A 21,948-nucleotide genomic window follows, 5' to 3' on the forward strand; every position below is an offset into this window, starting at 1 on the left:
GTGTGTGCGCGCGCGTGCGTGTGTGTGTGTGCGCGCACGTGCGTGTGTATGGGTCAACAAAACATAAATTCCCCTGACACAAATAGCTATTCTTAGCGACAGTTGAACTCTATCAACAGTCGCTTTCTCTGCTAATAGCGTCATCCATGTGGCATCGTATCTCTGCCCTACTCACTGAGAGGGTCTGTGATGTCAGATGATTTGCTGAATGATGTTATTACGCTTATTCTAGGAAGTCCAAGACTGCTGACCCAACACAATGCTATATATTCATTCAATGACAGCCATTAGGATTCGTGAATGGATAGGAACCACAAACTATTCCACCAGCCAGCTTAGTGAAGACAGTGAACCTCTCTGTATGACCAAATTCAGTCATAGCCCTAAACCAAGATTGCGGCTGCACTAGTATCCATTCCACATAACATCATCTGAAGCAACAGAGAGAAGCCCTGGTTCGTCTCATTCCGCTCCCTCTCCAGAGTGTGTGGGTTTGGCCCAGAGCTGGTCCGTGGCCGGTCACAGACAGAGCGTGGCTATGTTCAATAAATTCCCTGTTTTTCCAGAAATCCTGGTTGGAGGATTCCGGATTTACTGCTTATTACAGCCTGATCCGGGAATCCTCCAAGCGGGATTAAGGGAAAACCAGGGAATTTATTAAAAGTTCCCCTGCAACACACCAGCCGCCTACACCGACTCTCTCCCTCCCTCCCTCCCTACTATAGGGTTAGATGAGACAAAGACCGAGCGAGAGATAGAGGGAGAGATAGAGGGAGAGAACATTAAAGGGGGGGATTCAAGGTATGTGAAACAAAACCAAAAGAAAGTTGAAAAACACAGCTACTTGGTTCATGCATTGCAACGTAATGAATGGTAATTTCAGAGGGAAAGAGAAACGGCACTCCCATCTCTCTAGTTTCCTAGGGGAACCATAAAACATGTAACTCCTCCTTTGACCTGCAGTCACTGGCAGGGATACACACACACTGAGGTGGTGACGAGAGGTGTGTCAGGAGTTGGGAGGTGTTGAGAGTGCAGAACCATATTCAACTCAGAGCTACCCTTCTGCTTTATGGGAGTCTGTAAAATGCCCTGGAACACTTCACACGGTTACAACATCCTCCAATATGATTGGACGTGACATTCATGGGACAGAGTAGTGCATGCGATCTGGGTTGAGCTCACGCAACATGTCTCCAAGTGTCAAATGACATGTGGTTGAAGAATGGGGAAAGAATTCCCAATGAACAAGCTGCGTTGCGATCTGATTGAAGACATCGCATTGGTAGTACAAATCACTACCATGCCCAGTCAGTGCGGGTTACAGTGCATTCGGAAAGTATTCAGACCCATTGACATTTTCCACATTTTGTTACGTTACAGCCTTATTCTAAAATGGATTCAATTGTTTATTTTCTTCCAACTACACACAATACCCCATAATGACAAAGCAAAAAAGAGGATTTTCGACATTTTTGGCCAGCGAGTGGTTTTATTTGGCCCCCAAAGTTTTTTGAGCAAAACATGTATTATTTATATATACACACTGCTCAAAAAAATAAAGGGAACACTAAAATAACACATCCTAGATCTGAATGAATGAAATAATCTTATTAAATACTTTTTTCTCTACATAGTTGAATGTGCTGACAACAAAATCACACAAAAATTATCAATGGAAATCAAATTTATCAACCCATGGAGGTCTGGATTTGGAGTCACCCTCAAAATTAAAGTGGAAAACCACACTACAGGCTGATCCAACTTTGATGTAATGTCCTTAAAACAAGTCAAAATGAGGCTCAGTAGTGTGTGTGGCCTCCACGTGCCTGTATAATAATATATAATAATAATATGCCACTTAGCAGACGCTTTTATCCAAAGCGACTTACAGTCATGCGTGCATACATTTTGTGTATGGGTGGTCCCGGGGATCGAACCCACTACCCTGGCGTTACAAGCACCGTGCTCTACCAGCTGAGCTACAGAGTCTTACACATGACCTCCCTACAACGCCTGGGCATGCTCCTGATGAGGTGGCGGATGGTCTCCTGAGGCATCTCCTCCCAGACCTGGACTAAAGCATCCGCCAACTCCTGGACAGTCTGTGGTGCAACGTGGTGTTGGTGGATGGAGCGAGACATGATGTCCCAGATGTGCTCAATTGGATTCAGGTCTGGGGAACGGGTGGGCCAGTCCATAGCATCAATGCCTTCCTCTTGCAGGAACTGCTGACACACTCCAGCCACATGAGGTCTAGCATTGTCTTGCATTAGGAGGAACCCAGGGCCAACCGCACCAGCATATGGTCTCACAAGGGGTCTGAGGATCTCATCTCGGTACCTAATGGCAGTCAGGCTACCTCTGGCGAGCACATGGCCCCCCAAAGAAATGCCACCCCACACCATGACTGACCCACCGCCAAACAGGTCATGCTGGAGGATGTTGCAGGCAGCAGAACGTTCTCCACGGCGTCTCCAGACTCTGTCACGTCTGTCACATGTGCTCAGTGTGAACCTGCTTTCATCTGTGAAGAGCACAGGGCGCCAGTGGCGAATTTGCCAATCTTGGTGTTCTCTGGCAAATGCCAAACGTCCTGCACGGTGTTGTGCTGTAAGCACAACCCCCACCTGTGGACGTCGGGCCCTCATACCACCCTCATGGAGTCTGTTTCTGACCGTTTGAGCAGACACATGCACATTTGTGGCCTGCTGGAGGTCATTTTGCAGGGCTCTGGCAGTGCTCCTCCTGCTCCTCCTTGCACAAAGGCGGAGGTAGCGGTCCTGCTGCTGGGTTGTTGCCCTCCCTACGGCCTCCTCCACGTCTCCCGGGATGTACTGGCCTGTCTCCTGGTAGCGCCTCCATGCTCTGGACACTACGCTGACAGACACAGCAAACCTTCTTGCCACAGCTCGCATTGATGTGCCATCCTGGATGAGCTACACTACCTGAGCCACTTGTGTGGGTTGTAGACTCCGTCTCATGCTACCACTAGAGTGAAAGCACCGCCAGCATTCAAAAGTGACCAAAACATCAGCCAGGAAGCATAGGAACTGAGAAGTGGTCTGTGGTCACCATCTGCAAAACCAGTCCTTTATTGGGGGTGTCTTGCTAATTGCCTATAATTTCCACCTGTTGTCTATTCCATTTGCACAACAGCATGTGAAATGTATTGTCAATCAGTGTTGCTTCCTAAGTGGACAGTTTGATTTCACAGAAGTGTGATTGACTTGGAGTTACATTGTGTTGTTTAAGTGTTACCTTTATTTTTTTGAGCAGTATATAACAGTACCAGTCAAAAGTCTGGACACGCCTACTCATTCAAGGGTTTTTCTTTATTTTTACTATTTTCTACATTGTAAAATAATAGTGAAGACATCAAAACTATGAAATAACACAAATGGAATCATGTAGTAACCAAAAAAAAGTCTTAAACAAATCAAAATATATTTTATAATTGAGATTCTTCAAATAGCCATCCTTTGCCTTGATGACAGCTTTGCACACTCTTGGCATTCTCTCAACCAGCTTCATGAGGTAGTCACCTGGAATGCATTTCAATTAACATGTGTGCCTTGTTAAAAGTTAATTTGTGGAATTTCTTTCCTTCGTAATGAATTTGAGCCAATCAGTTGTGTTGTGACAAGGTAGGGGGGATATACAGAAGATAGCCCTATTTGGTAAAAGACCAAGTCCATATTATGGCAAGAACAGCTCAAATAAGCAAAGAGAAACGACAGTCCATCATTTGTTTTTCAACAGGACAATAACCCAAAACACACCTCCAGGCTGTGTAAGGGCTAATTGACCAAGAAGGAGAGTGATGGAGTGCTGCATCAGATGACCTGGCTTCCACAATCACCCGGCCTCAACCCAATTGAGATGGTTTGGGATGAGTTGGAGCGCAGAGTGAAAGAAAAGCAGCCAACAAGTGCTCAGCATATGGGAATTCCTTCAATACTGTTGGAAAAGCATTCCTCATGAAGCTGGTTGAGAGAATGCCATTTGGCAAATCTGACCATAACTCTATCCTCCTGATTCCTGCTTATAAGCAAAAACAGGAAGCAGGAAGCACCAGTGACTTGGTTAATAAAAAAGTGGTCAGATGACACAGATGCTAAGCTACAGGACTGTTTTGCTAGCACAGACTGGAATATGTTCCGGGATTCTTCCAATGGCATCGAGGAGTACACCACATCAGTCACTGGCTTCATCAATAAGTGCATCGATGACGTCGTCCCCACAGTGACCGTACGTACATACCCCAACCAGAAGCCATGGATTAAAGGCAACATTCGCACTGAGCTAAAGGGTAGAGCTGCCGCTTTCAAGGAGCGGGACTCTAACCCAGACGCTTATAAGAAATCCCGCTATGCCCTCTGACGAACCATCAAACAGGCAAAGAGTCAGTACAGGACTAAGATTGAATCATACTACACCGGCTCTGACGCTCGTCGGATGTGGCAGGGCTTGAAAACTATTAGACTGCAAACACCTACGTGAGAATGCTTTTCATTGACTACAGCTCAGCATTCAACACCATAGTGCCCTCAAAGCTCATCACTAAGCTAAGGATCCTGGGACTAAACACCTCCCGCTGCAACTGGGTCCTGTACTTCCTGACGGGCCGCCCCCAGGTGGTAAGGGTAGGTAACAACACATCTACCACGCTGATCCTCAACACGGGGGCCCCTCAGGGGTGTGTTCTCAGTCCCCTCCTGTACTCCCTGTTCACCCATGACCGCATGGCCAGGCACGACTCCAACACCATCATTAAGTTTGCCGACGACACAACAGTGGTAGGCCTGATCACCGACAAGATAGGGAGGAGGTCAGAGACCTGGCCATGTGGTGCCAGGATAACAACCTCTCCCTCAACGTGACCAAGCCAAAGGAGATGATTGTGGAACTATCATGGTCCAAACACACCAAGACAGTCGTGAAGAGGGCACGACAAAGCCTATTCTCCCTCAGGAGACTGAAAAGATTTGGCATGGGTCCTCAGATCCTCAAAAAGTTATACAGCTGCACCATCGAAAGCATCCTGACTGGTTGCATCACCGCCTGGTATGGCAACTGCTCGGCCTTCGACCGCAAGGCACTACAGAGGGTAGTGCGTACGGCCCAGTACATCACTGGGGCCAAGCTTCCTGCCATCCAGGACCTCTATACCAGGCGGTGTCAGAGGAAGGCCCCCAAAATTGCCAAAGACTCCAGCCACCCTAATCATAGACTGTTCTCTCTGCTACCGCACGGCAAGTCTAGGTCCAAAAGGATTCTCAACAGCTTATACCCCCAAGCCATAAGACACCTGAACAGCTAATCATGGCTACCCGGACTATTTGCACCCCCACCCTAACTTTTTACGCTGCTGCTACTCTGTTAATTATTTATGCATAGTCACTTTAACTCTACCCACATATTACCTCAACTAGCCGGTGCCTCCGCACATTGACTCTGCACCGGTACCCCCCTGTATATATATAGCCTCCCTACTGTTATTTTATTTTACTTCTGCTCTTTTTTTCTCAACACTTTTTTGTTGTTGTTTTATTTAACTTTTTTTTAAAGAAATACATGCATTGTTGGTTAAGGGCTGTAAGTAAGCATTTCACGGTAATTTCTACACCTGTTGTATTCGGCGCATGTGGCAATTACAATTTGATTTGATTTGATTTGAGTGTGCAAATCTGTCAAAGGAAAAAAGGTGGCTACTTTGAATAATCTAAAATATAACATATATTTTGATTTGTTTAACAATTTTTTTGGTTTCTACGTGATTCCATATGTGTTATTTCATAGTTTTGATGTCTTCACTATTATTCTACAATGTAGAAAATAGTAAAAATAAAGAAAAACCCTGGAATGAGTAGGTGTGTCCAAACTTTTGACTGGTACTGTAATTATTATTTATGTATTTTTTTTTTGGGGGGATATTTTCATTGTTGTACATAAAAGACTGTATAAACACCAGGAAATCAGCTCCAACTAATTGTAATTTAGGAAGTATGTTCACAAGTATTCCCACGCATAATTGAGAGAAATATGTGACCGTATAGATATAATAATAATTTATCAAATTGATTGGATTTATATAGCGCTTTTCTAGCAACTGAGGTACTCAAAGCGCTTTACATAGGTGGGGGAAACTCACCTCATCCACCATCAATGTGTAGCACCCACCTCAGTGATGCACAGAGACCAATTTTGTGCCAGAACGCTCACCACACATCAGCTATCAGGTGGAGAGGTGAGGAGTGATATATGACCATTAGTAATGGTGGAATGGGGCCAGGTTGGGAATTTAGCCATGACACAGGGGTGAACACCCCTAATCTAACAATAAGTGCCATGCGATATGGAATGACCACCGAGAGTCAGGACACTTGTTTTAATGTCCCATCCAAAAGACGCCACACTACGCAGATCAATGTCCCCAAATGTAATCAAGGTTTGAAATGATTATGTTTTAGTCAAATATTATATCTGTTTAGGCTTCTTGCGGTCAATTTGCAGTCTAAAAATATTTGTTTTATTTTGTTCCGGCCCCCCGACCATCCGCTCAAGAAAGAATTGGCCGTGGCTGAATCTAGTTGATAATCCCTGCTTTACTCAGTACTTTGTTATAGCATCTTCTTGGGTATGACACTACAAGCTTGGTACACCTGTATTTGGGGAGTTTCTCCCATTCTTCTCTGCAGATCCTCTCAAGCTCTGTCAGGTTGGATGGGGAGCGTCACTGCACAGCTATTTTCAGGTCTCTCCAGAGATATTCGATCTGGTTCAAGTCCGGGCTCTGGCTGGGCCACTCAAGGACATTCAGAGACTTATCCCGAAGCCACTCCTGCATTGTCTTGGCTGTGTGCTTAGGGTCGTTTTCCTGTTGGAAGGTGAACCTTCGCCCCAGTCTGAGGTCCTGAGTGCTCTGGAGCAGGTTTTCATCAAGGAACTCTGTACTTTGCTCCGTTCATCTTTCCCTCAATTCTGACTAGTCTCTCAGTCCCTGCCGCTGAAAAACATACCCACAGCATGATGCTGCCACCACCATGCTTCACCGTAGGGATGGTGCCAGGTTTCCCCCAGACGTGACGCTTGGCATTCAGGCCAAAAAATTCAACCTTGGTTCCATCAGACCAGAGAATCTTGTTTCTCATGGTCTGAGAGTCCTTTAGGTGCCTTTTGGCAAACTCCAAGCGGGCTGTCATGTGCCTTTCACTGAGGAGTGGCTTCCGTCTTGCATAAAGGACTAATTGGTGGAATGCTGCAAAGATGGTTCTCCTATCTCCACAGAGGAACTCTGGAGCTCTGTCAGAGTGACCATCGGGTTCTTGGTCACCTCCCTGACCAAGGCCCTTCTCCCCCGATTGCTCAGTTTGGCCGGGTGGCCGGGTGGCCAGCTCTAGGAAGAGTCTTGGTGGTTCCAAACTTCTTCCATTTAAGAATGATGGAGGCCATTGTGTTCTTGGGGACCTTCAATGCTGCAGAAATTGTGTGGTACCCTTCCCCCGATCTGTGCCTCGACACAATCCTGTCTCTGAGCTTTCCGGACAATTCCTTCAACCTTATGGCTTGGTTTTTGCTCTGACATGCACTGTCAACTGAGGGACCTTATATAGACAGGTGTGTGCCTTTCCAAATCATGTCCAATCAATTTAATTTACCACAGGTGGTCTCCAGTCTAGTTGTAGAAACATCTCAAGGATGATCAATGGAAACAGGATGCACCTGAGGTCAATTTCGAGTCTCATAGCAAAGAGTCTGAATACTTATGTAAATAAGGTATTTCAGTTTTTTTTATTTTCTATAAATTAGCAAATATTTCTAAAACCTGTTTTCACTTTGTCATTATGGGGTATTGTGTGTAGATTGATGAGGATTTTATTTTATTTTATCCATTTTAGAATAAGGCTGTAACATATCAAAATGTGGAAAAGTCAAGAGGTCTGAATACTTTCCGAATGCACTGTATTTGATGTAAAAGGTTGTGATGTCATTGGTCAGAGAGAGAGAGATGGCGTGTGAGGTGTTCTTACGAGCCAGGGGTGTGGGATCTCAGGGAGGGGCATCTGAGGGGGGGCCGGGAGGCTGCTGTGGACCTCTGACTTGAACGAGGGCTCTGAGAGAGGAAGAGAGAGATCAAATTAGTATCAACAAACATAAATGCAATGGTATGGATTAGGTATGATGATGTGGTATTGAGGTAAAGTGTGTGGATTGAGGGTATGTAATGGCTGTTGGTCTGGGTTGAGGACTGACGTTGAGTAACGGCTGTATGATGGTGAAGGTTGTGGTCTTTAGCGTTGAGGATCGTGTGGAGGATGTTGGAAATAGTGAGGTTGTATGTAAGGTAATGTTGCAGTCACTTTATCCCTACCTATATGTCCATACTGTTTGTCCCTCAACTACCTCATACCCCTGCACATGGACTCAGTACTGGTACCCTGTGTATATAGCCAAGTTATCATTACTCATTGTGTATTTATTCCTCGTGTTATTATTTGTCTATTATGTTTTTCTCTCTGCATTGTTGGACGGGCCGTCAGTAAGCATTTCACTGTTAGTCTACACCTGTTGTTTACCAAGCATGTGACAATTAAACATTGTATTTGATTTGATAATAGTCACGGTTCTAACCTTTAGCATTGAGGACCCTGTTGAGGATGTTGGAGATGAGCCTCTTCTTCTCCCTGACCCCAGTGCTCAGATACTCCCTGTCCAGCAGGTCCAGGAACAGCCGCAGCTCACACACCAACTCCTCCATGGCTTCAAAGAGACACAGAACACACAGTATTAGAACGGTAGACATCATCAGGGTTGACGGCAATGTCTTAGTTATGGATAAATACTAAAAAAAAGTGATGTGTGTGAATGACGTCATTGATTTCAACAATGCTGGCAAAACAGTTTCAACAGCCTCCTGTCTGAGGAAATGGAGACAGAAGAACACCTCAGTTGTTGTGCAGAAACCTCCTGTAAGACCTTCACAGTGTTAGATAACACAGACTCAGGCTGGCACTGCTACAACAACTGAGGAATCATCCACCCAGCTATCAACGCTGATTTACAGCTCTGGGAAAATACACCTTCACTCCCCTTCATATAGCAAAACAATAGACACGGCCCATGTAAATACATAGCTGTGTGTGTGTGTGTGTGTGTGTGTGTGTGTGTCTCACTGGGAGTGAGAAAAGGGTATGGTTCTCTCAGGACATGTTATGGATCGCTTCACATTGAGTTTATAGGGGTGATATGAGGGTGTTATGAGCTGCACATCAATACAGAACCACTCTGCAGATGAAGAACACCCCTCTGCTTTCAATAGTTCAGCCCTTTCAGTTCCAGCAGAGCCTGTCATCAACATGAGATGTGATTATGTTATTGCTGATGACATCATATGAACGCTAAAGAGGGGAGGTTATAGTTGGTTAGCTCATCATATAAATCATAGGTCCTGTCTGTGGTTAGTTCTGTAGAGAATTCACTAGTACCCCACGGAGACAAAACACACACACACAGACACACACACACACACACACACACACAGACACACACACACACACACACACACTCATGATGGAACTGTCTGTATCGTCTACTCCCTGCAACGTCATAATTCCTCACAGACCATGCTGGTGTGTTTTGGATGATTCCATTAAATCAGTTTAGTTAAGGAACAATAGTGGTGTTAGGGAGGTATATTTTGATACACCTACACTATATATAAACAAAAGTATGTGGACACCCCTTCAGATTAGTGGATTCGGCTATTTCAGCCACACCCGTTGCTGACAGGTGTATAAAATCGAGCACACATCTCCATAGACAAACATTGGCAGTAGAATGGTCTTACTGAAGAGCTCAGTGTCTTTCAACGTGGCACCGTTATAGGATGCCACCTTTCCAACAAGTCAGGTCATCACATTTCTGCCCTGCTAGAGCTGCCCCGGTCAACTGTAAGTGCTGTTATCGTGATGTGGAAACGTCTAGGAGCAACAACGGCTCAGCCGCGAAGTGGTAGGCCACACAAGCACACAGAACGGGACCGCTGAGTACTGAAGCGCGTGAAAATCGTCTGTTCTCGGTTGCAACACTCACTACCGAGTTCCAAACTGCCTCTGGAAGCAACGTCAGCACAATACCTATTCATCGGGAGCTTCATGAAAATGGGTTTCCATGGCTGAGCAGCCGCACACAAGCCTAAGATCACCATGCGCAATGCCAAGTGTCAGCTGGAGTGGTGTAAAGCTCGCCACCATTGGACTCTGGAGCAGTGGTAACGCGTTCTCTGAAGTGATGAATCACGCTTCACCATCTGGCAGTCCGACGGACAAATCTGGGTTTGGCGGATGCCAGGAGAAGGCTACCTGCCCCAATGCATAGGGACAACTGTAAAGTTTGGTGGTGGAGGAGGAATAATGGTCTGGGGCTGCTTTTCATGGTTCGGGCTAGGCCCCTTAGTTCCAGTGAAGGGAAATCTTAACGCTACAGCATACAATGACATTCTAGATTATTCTGTGCTTCCAACTTTGTGGCAACAGTTTGGGGAAGGCCCGTTCCTGTTTCAGCATGACTATGCCCTAGTGCACAAAGCGAGGTACATACAGAAATGGTTTGTCGAGATCGGTGTGGAAGAACTTGACTGGCCTGCACAGAGCCCTGGCCTCAACCCCATCGAACACCTTTGGGATGAATTGGAACGCCGACTGCAAGCCAGGCCTAATCGCCCAACATCAGTGCCTGACCTCACTAATGCTCTTGTGGCTGAATGGAAGCAAATCCCTGCAGCAATGTTCCAACATTTAGTGGAAAGCCTTCCCAGAAGAGTGGAGGCTGTTATAGCAGCAAAGGGGGGACCAACTCCATATTAATGCCCGTGTTCGACAAGCATTATTTTGGTCATGTAGTGTGTATTATTGAGTAATGCATTATGTCATTAGGGCCAGGACGATACCAGTATCGCAATATTTCTTCCATGCCAAAAATGAAAACAAGCAGACCAACCTCTTTGGTCCTTTAAAAACCGGCTGTATGTAAAATATTGTGTGCTATAGCTTGGAAAATAAATAAATGTGACTCTGGATGACAACATCATGATGTTTGTTTCCAACATTAGGGATGTTTTCTTAAAGAAGTAAAATCAGTTTTGTGTTTTGTTTCCTTGCCACGATACTAACGAGTATCACGATACTGGTATCATTCCGGCCCTATATGTCATAGTAAATGGTAATGCAATTATCGGTATCCCATCCCCATGTGAAACCTGACTGACAGCTAATGAAACGCTTTGGAATGTTCTTAGCACAATAGCAGAGTGTTTTGGGCATAGTCTCAATTCACATGAGTACAGCACACATTGTTTTTGCCAGACACCTGTGATTATATAATATCTAGTTTCCCTGTAAAGGATCCCCTTGACCTCTATGAATGATAGGGATGTACAGTTTGAGGAGGGTGGCCCAAACTTTTGATTGGTTGTCTGGCATCGAGATTGGTGCATACCGTTGTCTGGGAGAGAAATTTGGTTCGAACACACGCCCATATTTCACTCTCAGCCACGGACAAGACTGGGAGTCTCTCTCTTGATATAAACAGAAACTTTCACACATTCCTGTTTTAATCGTATTATCCTATGAGAGAGGGGGAGGCCAGGAGGGAGCGAGAGAGAGAGAGAGAGAGAGAGACAGACAGACAGACAGAGAGAAAGAAAGAAAAAGAGAGGAGAGAAAGAGAGAGAGAGAGAAAGAGAAAGAGAAAGAGAAAGAGAAAGAGAAAGAGAAAGAGAAAGAGAAAGAGAAAGAGAAAGAGAAAGAGAAAGAGAAAGAGAAAGAGAAAGAGAAAGAGAAAGAGAAAGAGAAAGAGAGAGAGAGAGAGAGAGAGAGAGAGAGAGAGAGAGAGAGAGCCTAGGACTAAACAAGCACATCAATATCAGGTTAAAATAGCAGTTGGTAACTTAGAAACAGATTTTCGATCAGTTTTCCAAACCCCAGACCAACACTTAGTCATGCTGAACAATGTCTTTAAGGTAGTCTTGGGCCAGTTGGGTAAATGGCAACAACAACAAAAACTGCATGACAGCATTCATGGGTTACAGCCTACTTTCATACTGTACACGTGTTGCAGCCAGGAGTCTTAAGAGTTTTATTTCCAATTTCACAGTGTATTGTATTAGTGAGCTCATGCCTTTGGATAGACAAAGAATGAATGGCTTAGCCTACCTCTAACAGGGGTGGTCAAAACGCGTGGTGGTGGAGCAACAATATGCAATAAAATCCCAGATCGCTTAAGGGAATTAGAACTAGGTGGCATGGGGCGAAGACGACCACCCTCAAACAACCCTCAGGGCTACGAACTAAAACACCAAACCATGCAAATCTCTCTCTCTCTCTCACACTCTACACTAACAAAACTCCCCATGTCAACAGGCTCCGATGCCAAAGGCAGCTTCTGGCTGGGCCTTCTAAAAACACGAAACCCCACCTTGAGTCAAGATGTGGACACACCTAGAACCTACAGGAGAATGTCTCAGCTCGGGGGTAGTCAGTCATGATTCCTGGACCAAGCAAGAGAGGTGAAGGGTTGTGAGGAAGATAAGGGGGGTCAGAGGGTGAACACGTTTGGGTCTAGGTGAACACGTTTGGGTCTAGGTGAACACGTTTGGGTCTAGGTGAACACGTTTGGGTCTAGGTGAACACGTTTGGGTCTAGGTGAACACGTTTGGGACTAGGTGAACACGTTTGGGACTAGGTGAACACGTTTGGGTCTAGGTGAACATGTTTGGGTCTAGGTGAACACGTTTGGGACTAGGTGAACACGTTTGGGACTAGGTGAACACGTTTGGGACTAGGTGAACACGTTTGGGACTAGGTGAACACGTTTGGGTCTAGGTCTTGTTTGGGTCTAGGTGAACATGTTTGGGTCTAGGTGAACACGTTTGGGTCTAGGTCTTGTTTGGGTCTAGGTGAACATGTTTGGGACTAGGTGAACATGTTTGGGTCTAGGTGAACATGTTTGGGTCTAGGTGAACATGTTTGGGTCTAGGTCTTGTTTGGGTCTAGGTGTTTGGGTCTAGGTGTTTTGGGTCTAGGTGAACATGTTTGGGACTAGGTGAACACGTTTGGGTCTAGGTGAACACGTTTGGGACTAGGTGTTTGGGTCTAGGTGAACATGTTTGGGACTAGGTCTTGTTTGGGTCTAGGTCTTGTTTGGGACTAGGTCATGTTTGGGTCTAGGTGAACACGTTTGGGTCTAGGTGTTTGGGTCTAGGTGTTTGGGTCTAGATCTAAAGTTGAACGTGAGACCTTCTGCTTTAACTGATATAAATACCAGTCTTCTTTTTTAAATTATATTTTAAGGTGTCCTAATTTAAAATGGACTGAATGTATACACCCGCCCACCATACTTTCTTTAGTTTGTGTGTGTGTGTGTGTGGGTGTGTGTGTGGGTGTGTGTGTGTCTATCAGTTGTTTGTGTGAAGTCTGACAGGTCCTTAAACCCTGCCCTACCCTCTCCTGTGACTGCGATGATAGGCCCTAGGCAGTGTGTGTGTGTTTAAGAGCTGGTCCTGACTTGAAAGGCTGTCAAGTCCCCAGACTAAACAAAATAGACATGGTGTGCTACAGACAATACACATTTTGGTAAATAAGAGACAGAGACTGACAAATACACACCCACAAACTTAGGGCAAGAAAATGAATCCTATATTTTTATCTCTCACCTTAAAGAGACTGCATTTCCCATAACAACATGTGTCACTACTCCATTAAGACACATTAACTGCTAGGCAACCTACCTACAGATGTAGGATCGTAATTTGACCACCCTGTTGTTGCAAGGAAATGTCCTGCACATCAGGAAATTGCAAACTTGCAGTGTATTCAAGGTTGAAAAATGTCCATTAATTATAACCCACATAATAATTCACATTTTCTGTTGCTGCAGGATTATTTTCCTATTGTGAGAAAGTGGTCAAATTAAGATCCTGCATCTATAGGCACAACCCAACGAACCCCTCAAACACACAGGAAGAACAGTGGGTATATTTACACAAATTAGAGAGAGCATCATCATTATCCATCCTATAACCAGTCTCTCATGTATACTACAACTACTAATCTAAACCATATACAGTGGGGGAAAAAAGTATTTAGTCAGCCACCAATTGTGCAAGTTCTCCCACTTAAAAAGATGAGAGAGGCCTGTAATTTTCATCATAGGTACACATCTACTATCACAGACAAAATTAGGAAAAAAAATCCAGAAAATCACATTGTAGGATTTTTAATGAATTTATTTGCAAATTATGGTGGAAAATAAGTATTTGGTCAATAACAAAAATTTCTCAATACTTTGTTATATACCCTTTGTTGGCAATGACACAGGTCAAATGTTTTCTGTCAGTCTTCACAAGGTTTTCACACACTGTTGCTGGTATTTTGGCCCATTCCTCCATGCAGATCTCCTCTAGAGCAGTTATGTTTTGGGGCTGTCGCTGGGCAACACGGACTTTCAACTCCCTCCAAAGATTTTCTATGGGGTTGAGATCTGGAGACTGGCTAGGCCACTCCAGGACCATGAAATGCTTCTTACGAAGCCACTCCTTCGTTGCCCGGGCGGTGTGTTTGGGATCATTGTCATGCTGAAAGACCCAGCCACGTTTCATCTTCAATGCCCTTGCTGATGGAAGGAGGTTTTCACTCAAAATCTCACGATACATGGCCCCATTCATTCTTTCCTTTACACGGATCAGTCGTCCTGGTCCCTTTGCAGAAAAAACAGCCCCAAAGCATGATGTTTCCACCCCCATGCTTCACAGTAGGTATGGTGTTCTTTGGATGCAACTCAACATTCTTTGTCCTCCAAACACGACGAGTTGAGTTTTTACCAAAATGTTCTATTTTGGTTTCATCTGACCATATGACATTCTCCCAATCCTCTTCTGGATCATCCAAATGCAGTCTAGCAAACTTCAGACGGGCCTGGACATGTACTGGCTTAAGCAGGGGGACACGTCTGGTACTGCAGGATTTGAGTCCCTGGCGGCGTAGTGTGTTACTGATGGTAGGCTTTGTTACTTTGGTCCCAGCTCTCTGCAGGTCATTCACTAGGTCCCCCCGTGTGGTTCTGGGAGTTTTGCTCACCGTTCTTGTGATCATTTTGACCCCACGGGGTGAGATCTTGCGTGGAGCCCCAGATCGAGGGAGATTATCAGTGGTCTTGTATGTCTTCCATTTCCTAATAATTGCTCCCACAGTTGATTTCTTCAAACCAAGCTGCTTACCTATTGCAGATTCAGTCTTCCCAGCCTGGTGCAGGTCTACAATTTTATTTCTGGTGTCCTTTGACAGCTCTTTGGTCTTGGCCATAGTGGAGTTTGGAGTTTGACTGTTTGAGGTTGTGGACAGGTGTATTTTATACTGATAACAAGTTCAAACAGGTGCCATTAATACAGGTAACGAGTGGAGGACAGAGGAGCCTCTTAAAGAAGAAGTTACAGGTCTGTGAGAGCCAGAAATCTTGCTTGTTTGTAGGTGACCAAATACTTATTTTCCACCATAATTTGCAAATAAATTCATAAAAAAATCCTACAATGTGATTTTCTGGATTTTTTTTCCTCATTTTGTCTGTCATAGTTGACGTGTACCTATGATGAAAATTACAGGCCTCTCTCATCTTTTTAAGTGGGAGAACTTGCACAATTGGTGGCTGACTAAATACTTTTTTTCCCCACTGTATAATGTAGGTTAGACCATAAGGTTATGTAATCTGACATATCTGTTTAAAAAACCTGAGCCAAGCTTCTGAGGGAGCACTGGCGTTCTTTGCTCTTTTCAAAAGTACTGCTCCACTTTGATGTCCGATGATGGATCCCGCCCAGACTCCATGACTTGACTGAGCCAATGGGCATGAGATACTCCAGACCTGGACCAATGACAGGCTGTTTATATGTGCACTGCACGCATGAACCACCAAACATAGTTTGTGTGCAGTGCAGGTATACTTGAATTCACTATTCCATAGAATGTCAATCTCAAATCAGCTAATGCAGTATATAAAGTCTCATTGTCGGATATAGGGTACAACCACATAATCTGTTGCTTTGTGGGCAGAATGTTGCACTTGGACGGTGGAGACGTTAATTGGGGTGGTTTATGGTCTGGCTTCGTCATGGTTACCCCCCTCGCCCCAGTCGCCACAACACAACAGGGCATCGCTCAACACTGGCTGCACACAGCTCCTTATTTCAAACCCCAACACACACACACACACACACACTACAGCCTGGCTCTTCCAGATGACCCTCCTACTGTGCCCCCCCTCCCCTCCCCTCCTCCTTCTTCTCTGGGCGCGGTTTCCCAAAAGCATCTTAAGGCTAAATTCATCGTTAGAACCTTCATAGGAGCATCGTTAAATCTCCGAGCTGTTTCCCAAACCCTCATTATTAATGTTCCACTTGAAAACGCTCGTAATATAACCCCTCAGGCCACTCGTAGAACAGCCAAGTGCGTCGTTAGATGCTTTTTTGCCCTCCCGCGTCACTTTATACACAGAAGATCCTCGCTAAACATAGGATCACATGGTTTATCCGTCTCTCTGTTACCGCTGATAACTTCAGAACAAAGTTGACTACAAATACAAAGTTGCCAGTGTCTTTCTAGCTTGTTTTTGGTCACAAGTCCAGGAATGGCTGAAGGATTGCAATATTTACCTGGAGCTAACCCTGCAGATAGCACTACTGGGTGATCTGAAAAGTCATAGTCAATAATATAATAATAGTTTTAGCAAAAAAAAATATTTTCAATTTACAATCTGTAGAAACAATGAGAATAGAAAGGTTCAGAATTTTTGTGAAACATCACCGTACAGTTGACATTTTTTTGGCAAACAGAAATCCAATATGGATGGTGTTAAGAGATAGATGGGAGGTGTTGAATGGAGCTGAAGGATGGGACTAATAACAACTAACAACAATTAATAACTAATGTAAAGCATACTGTGTCCATAATAAGTATATAGGTTATAGGTTGACTGTGTCCATAATAAGTATATAGGTTATAGGTTGAGAGCTTTTGTGAAAGAGCACAGTTAGAAAGATATGGCATATAGAAGCAAACCGGATGAACATCATGAAAATGATCGGAGAGGTTGAGGGTAGAGGAAGTTCAGGAGTAAAAACAAACAAAATAGAATTATTGTAAAATTGACTGTGTCCATAAAATGTATATAGTATGTATAAGCTGGAAGTAGAGGCCAAAGCATTGTTGTTCACTAGTTTACTCCAATTAGGGAAGGGGTGGTGGGGTTGGAAAGCAATATAGGGAAATATATTTTTTTAAAGGATATGTATATATATATGTATGTATATGTATTTATTTGTTTGTATTTATTTGTATATATATATACACATATATATATATACACACACACACACATATATACATTTGCGAGAAGAAAAAAAAACATATGGGGGATTGGAAGTGATGCAGACAATTACATTGATGGAAGTTACAATCTATCTGCAATATTAAAGCTGATCTAACCCCCCCCATAAAAAAAATACAAAATTAAAAAGTTGCCAGTGTCTTTGCAATTGATACAAACAAGCGACGTAGGCTATAAAAAGATGCTTCAAATGAAAACCAAGATGACTGCATTAAAATATCAATTGTAGGCCTGTTTCAATCATATTGAAATAAATGTGATGTTCAATCAATTGAGTTCTATTTTGGCTACCATCTGTAATTTGTCTGTAATTTGTCTCAATATATTTAATGATGTGTTGCCTAACATTCGCAATGATGTGCCAAATCTATAATTCAGAGCATGTTTATTGGGTAAGCATTACAATAAGCCGCCTCAACATTTGCAGCCGTAGGTAGTAATATCTCTCTAGAAGCTGATCCGTCGTCAGTATTGTGAAATAATACTAATGTTAATGAAATATTTGAATTTTTTTTACATTTTACATTTTAGTCATTTAGCAGACGCTCTTATCCAGAGCGACTTACAGTTAGTGAATACATTTTTTTTTTGTACTGGCCCCCCGTGGGAATCGAACCCACAACCCTGGTGTTGCAAACGCCATGCTCTATCAACTGAGCTACATCCCTGCCGGCCATTCCCTCCCCTACCCTGGACGACGCTGGGCCAATTGTGCGCCGCCCATGAGTCTCCCGGTCGCGGCCGGCTGCGACAGAGCCTGGATTCGAACCAGGATCTCTAGTGGCACAGTTAGCACTGCGATGCAGTGCCTTAGACCACTGCGCCACGAATGGAGAAACTGATCCGAGAGCAGCGCTCCCCATCTTTCGATCCTACCAGTATCGACACACGCTCTAACGACGCCCTTAGCGACCATTCTCTGCCTTGTGTTTTGGGAAACACGTTACATCTTCGGCCGTTGTAGGACAGATGCATCGTTAAAAACACTCGTAAGCCTAAATTCCATCGCTATGGGGTAACCGGTCCCTGGTCTGTTTGGGTTGGGTTGGCACTTCCCTTCCTCTCTCCCTTCCTCCCTCGGTCTGGGTGAACTGAGTGCCTTACTCCAGGGTCTGTCGGCACAGTTCCTCCAGGCGGTCCACACCCATGCTCAGAGAGAGGAAGGCCGATCTAGTGGTGTCGAGAGCGGGGGAAAACACGCCACCTCCCCTGTGCCTCTGGAACTCTTTCTCTCTGGAGCCCCCGTTTGACCCAGAATAGTTAACCTGGGGACTATTTCAGTAGATTGCAACGTTCCAATGCAATCAGATAGAAATGGGATGTGTAGAACAAACATGACTCGACTGTCGTGCCAGCTCTTTGCATCATATTTCTACATGAATAAGCCCCGAAACTCTGAAGACCAGACTTGGCCTGCAGGCCACCAACACCACAATCACAAGGCTCAACATCATATCAAACCATGGTCATAAAAACGCAATAAACCTTTAATAAACCACTAGTGCTTTTGAGTCCTTTCCCCTGAGAACCGTACACATGTACTGTAAGATGAGGAGATCAGTGGCGGTGTTAGTCTATGATGAGAGACAAGCGTTCTCTATCGTGGTCTGTAATTACCAGGGCTCTTGTCTGTGTTCCACGGGGCATGACAAGGAAACATCACATTCATCTATATCATCTCTATTGGTGCCAAACCCATAGAGAATGATAGAGGCCTCTAGTGGCCAAAAGGCTATTTTAGCATGGGAAGCGCCATTGAGGGCTTCCACCATGCTTCCGCCATTTTAAAGTAGGCAAAGAAGTCAACTGGGTGGGCATTCCTATGGGTTGTAGCCTCAATGGCGCTGTCCATGCTGTCACAGACGCTATAAATGGCACAGATATAAAAATTAGTCCTCTATCTATCTCTATGGCCAAACCACAAACATCCGAGTAGGACTGATCGACTGCTCAAAACCTCATCTGAGAGAAGTGAAGTTGGATTCTGTAGTTCTGGGAGAGACAGTGCACAGAAAGAGGGAGGGAGAGAGAGGGAAGTAAGGGAGAGACAGAAAGAGACAGAGAGAGTGAAGCTCCTCCTGTATGTGTAAGAGGATAATTACAAAGCACTCAATGTGAAACCACACCACAGAGGGGGGGGGGGGAAGAAGAGGAGAGGATGGTGGTTAGAGGCTCCGGATTTCGGTTGGACTCCTCTTTCTTGGAGGAAAGAAAGGATGGAGGAGACTTGGTGGTGCAGGGAGGATGGCATTCCATCCTGGACTTTTGTAATGTCACCAGCCATCTGCATTCAACCAATAAAGAAAGAAAGCCAAAGAGGATAGTGTGGCTGATGAACAGTCTATCACCATGGGAAGGAAGCAGATGAGATGAACATTCTGGTTCCGATCCCATACTTAAAGTTTGTGGTAAAGATCGAGCCATCCATGTATTGGCCCAATGCCAAGTTATCTACTGCGATGTTCAAAGTCAAGCCACTTACCCTTTGATTGACAGCTCCTAACCAGACAGTCTTTGATGCATCTATTCACATTAAACTCCACCCAAACACAGACCACCCTTCCTTCTTCCATCACTTCCAGCCATGTCGTTGTTTTTATTCCCAAAGCCACCCTTGTGCCCCTCCCTAAATCCACGACCCCACATTTGGCTGAGACAGACCCCACCCTAACCCTGTAACGCTAGCGGTGGTTCCAGCCTCCATCCGGACCACCTTAATCTTCAATCTTCGCCCCAGACAGACAAGCTAACTAGCTTACCGGCTCATCCTCTTATAATAGACTTAACCGCCTTGATATCAGGCTACCGGCTAATTAGAAATGATGAACAACACTTGTAGCCGTTATTGCCCCGAGGATATTACCAAAGAGCGCAGGAGTAGTCTTTTATAATGACTAATACTGTATGCATTTGGAGATTATATCAGATGGCCATGCAAAACCAATGTCACATCAAGTCAAAGGGCCTTGGATAAAGGCGCAGTTACACTATATGACAGTCACACCATATGACATTCACACTGCATGACAGTCACACTGCATGACAGTCACACTGCATGACACAAATCTCATAAGTCTGCATATGGCTCTTCATCACATTGGTTTATTGACAGGCGAGGTGAAGGGGCCAGGGATCTCCAAATTAGTGTTGAAATTAAACTCTCTGTGATTGCATGCAAGTTCAATGACAGATTGACTTTGGTGAGGAGGGATTATAAAAAATAAATTAATCTCTCTTCTCCTCTTTGTTGGATCGGATTTTCCTGCTGTTGAAAGTTGGTCCTGATTGATTTTCTGACACGTGAAAGCCTTTAAAATCCATCATCATTGGGGTGCTGGGTAGGGTTTCCCTTTCCCCTAAAACCAGAACTAAAATGGGCCAAGGAACGAAGGGGGCTAAATCACTGACACCATGCACAGGCACCCAACACGGTGCCAATTAATGCCACATCGTCCGGGGGTTTCCAACCCAGGGGAAAACTACAATAATAAACAGCAATAAACACATTAACACTCCATTCGTATTGCTCCCAAAATGGCACCTCGTAAGAGTTTAGAAACAGGGACTTGCTGAAAGAAAAGTATTTATTTCTAAGTGCCAAGCTATTTGTCCGCTGATAGTACCCCCACTGGTGGATAGGATGATCGCAACGCAAAACCTAAAAACACCCTCTCCAAGTCCCAGCCCTCCAGCCAAAACACACTTCTTATGTGGCGTGGAGTAGAGATTACAGCATTACTACACAATGGTTGTCTGTCGGGGACCCCACCAAATGTGAAGCCGGAATGTGTCACCGAGCTACCTGATACCACGCAGCTGCCAACACAAGTAGGCTGGAAGAGTCTAGCGCTGAAGCCAGGTTTTGTTATTGTAGGGATACAGTCTCCTGCAGAGAAACAAGAGATATGGAGCCACTTGGTGTTGTCACACCACGACTATGTTATTGACCTCAGGGAAAATCTTAAATGACCTCTTGGTTGACCTTAAGTATGTGGTCCTACATAACAGATGAGTTGTAACACCATGGTAACAGTTGAGTGGCACCACCACAATAATGTGTGTAAAGTAATATGATACAAAAATAGCTTCATTTGCGTAAAGTAAGCCTAATATGACACCAAATTGGATTACGAATAACAATGGAACATAAACATTCCACGGCTGCTATAGAAACTAACGTTGCCCTATTTAACTGGTGGTACACAAACAAAAGTAATGCCCCCAAATCAATGAGCGAGTAAAACTCATGCTCAATATGGTACCCCAAGCGCGCTTCCTTGGATAAAAGCTGTCACCGGTCACTTCGTCTCGAGTCAGTGGGCGGCAGCTGCGCCCAGCGAGGGCATCATCCAGTGATTATCATGTGGGACTGCCTGTACGCCGTAAGAGCTGCTGTTCATCAGTGTAGTTGGGTTGAGGGACGGGAAAGGACGGGGAAGGCTCAGGTTGAAACCAGCTAGGCTACTGCAGTCGCAACGCATAATTCCATGGACAAAAAAAAAACCATGA

General features: G+C 44.7%; 1 protein-coding gene across 5 annotated transcripts in view; it reads right to left on the reverse strand.

Moving 5' to 3' along the window:
- The window catches only part of afap1 (actin filament associated protein 1), a 106,476-nt gene that overhangs the window by 46,375 nt on the left and 38,153 nt on the right, over positions 1–21,948 (reverse strand). For all 5 annotated transcript variants that reach the window (XM_041882346.2, XM_041882342.2, XM_041882343.2 and 2 more), the window contains exons 2-3: positions 8,635–8,763; positions 8,034–8,116 (exon numbers count right to left, since the gene is read on the reverse strand). In XM_041882346.2, the coding sequence (XP_041738280.1) occupies positions 8,034–8,116; positions 8,635–8,763 (212 nt within the window). The remainder of the gene's footprint in view (positions 1–8,033; positions 8,117–8,634; positions 8,764–21,948) is intronic.

The sequence above is a fragment of the Coregonus clupeaformis genome, chromosome 8 (assembly GCF_020615455.1).
Source record: "Coregonus clupeaformis isolate EN_2021a chromosome 8, ASM2061545v1, whole genome shotgun sequence".
In the NCBI taxonomy this organism is placed as follows: domain Eukaryota; kingdom Metazoa; phylum Chordata; class Actinopteri; order Salmoniformes; family Salmonidae; genus Coregonus; species Coregonus clupeaformis.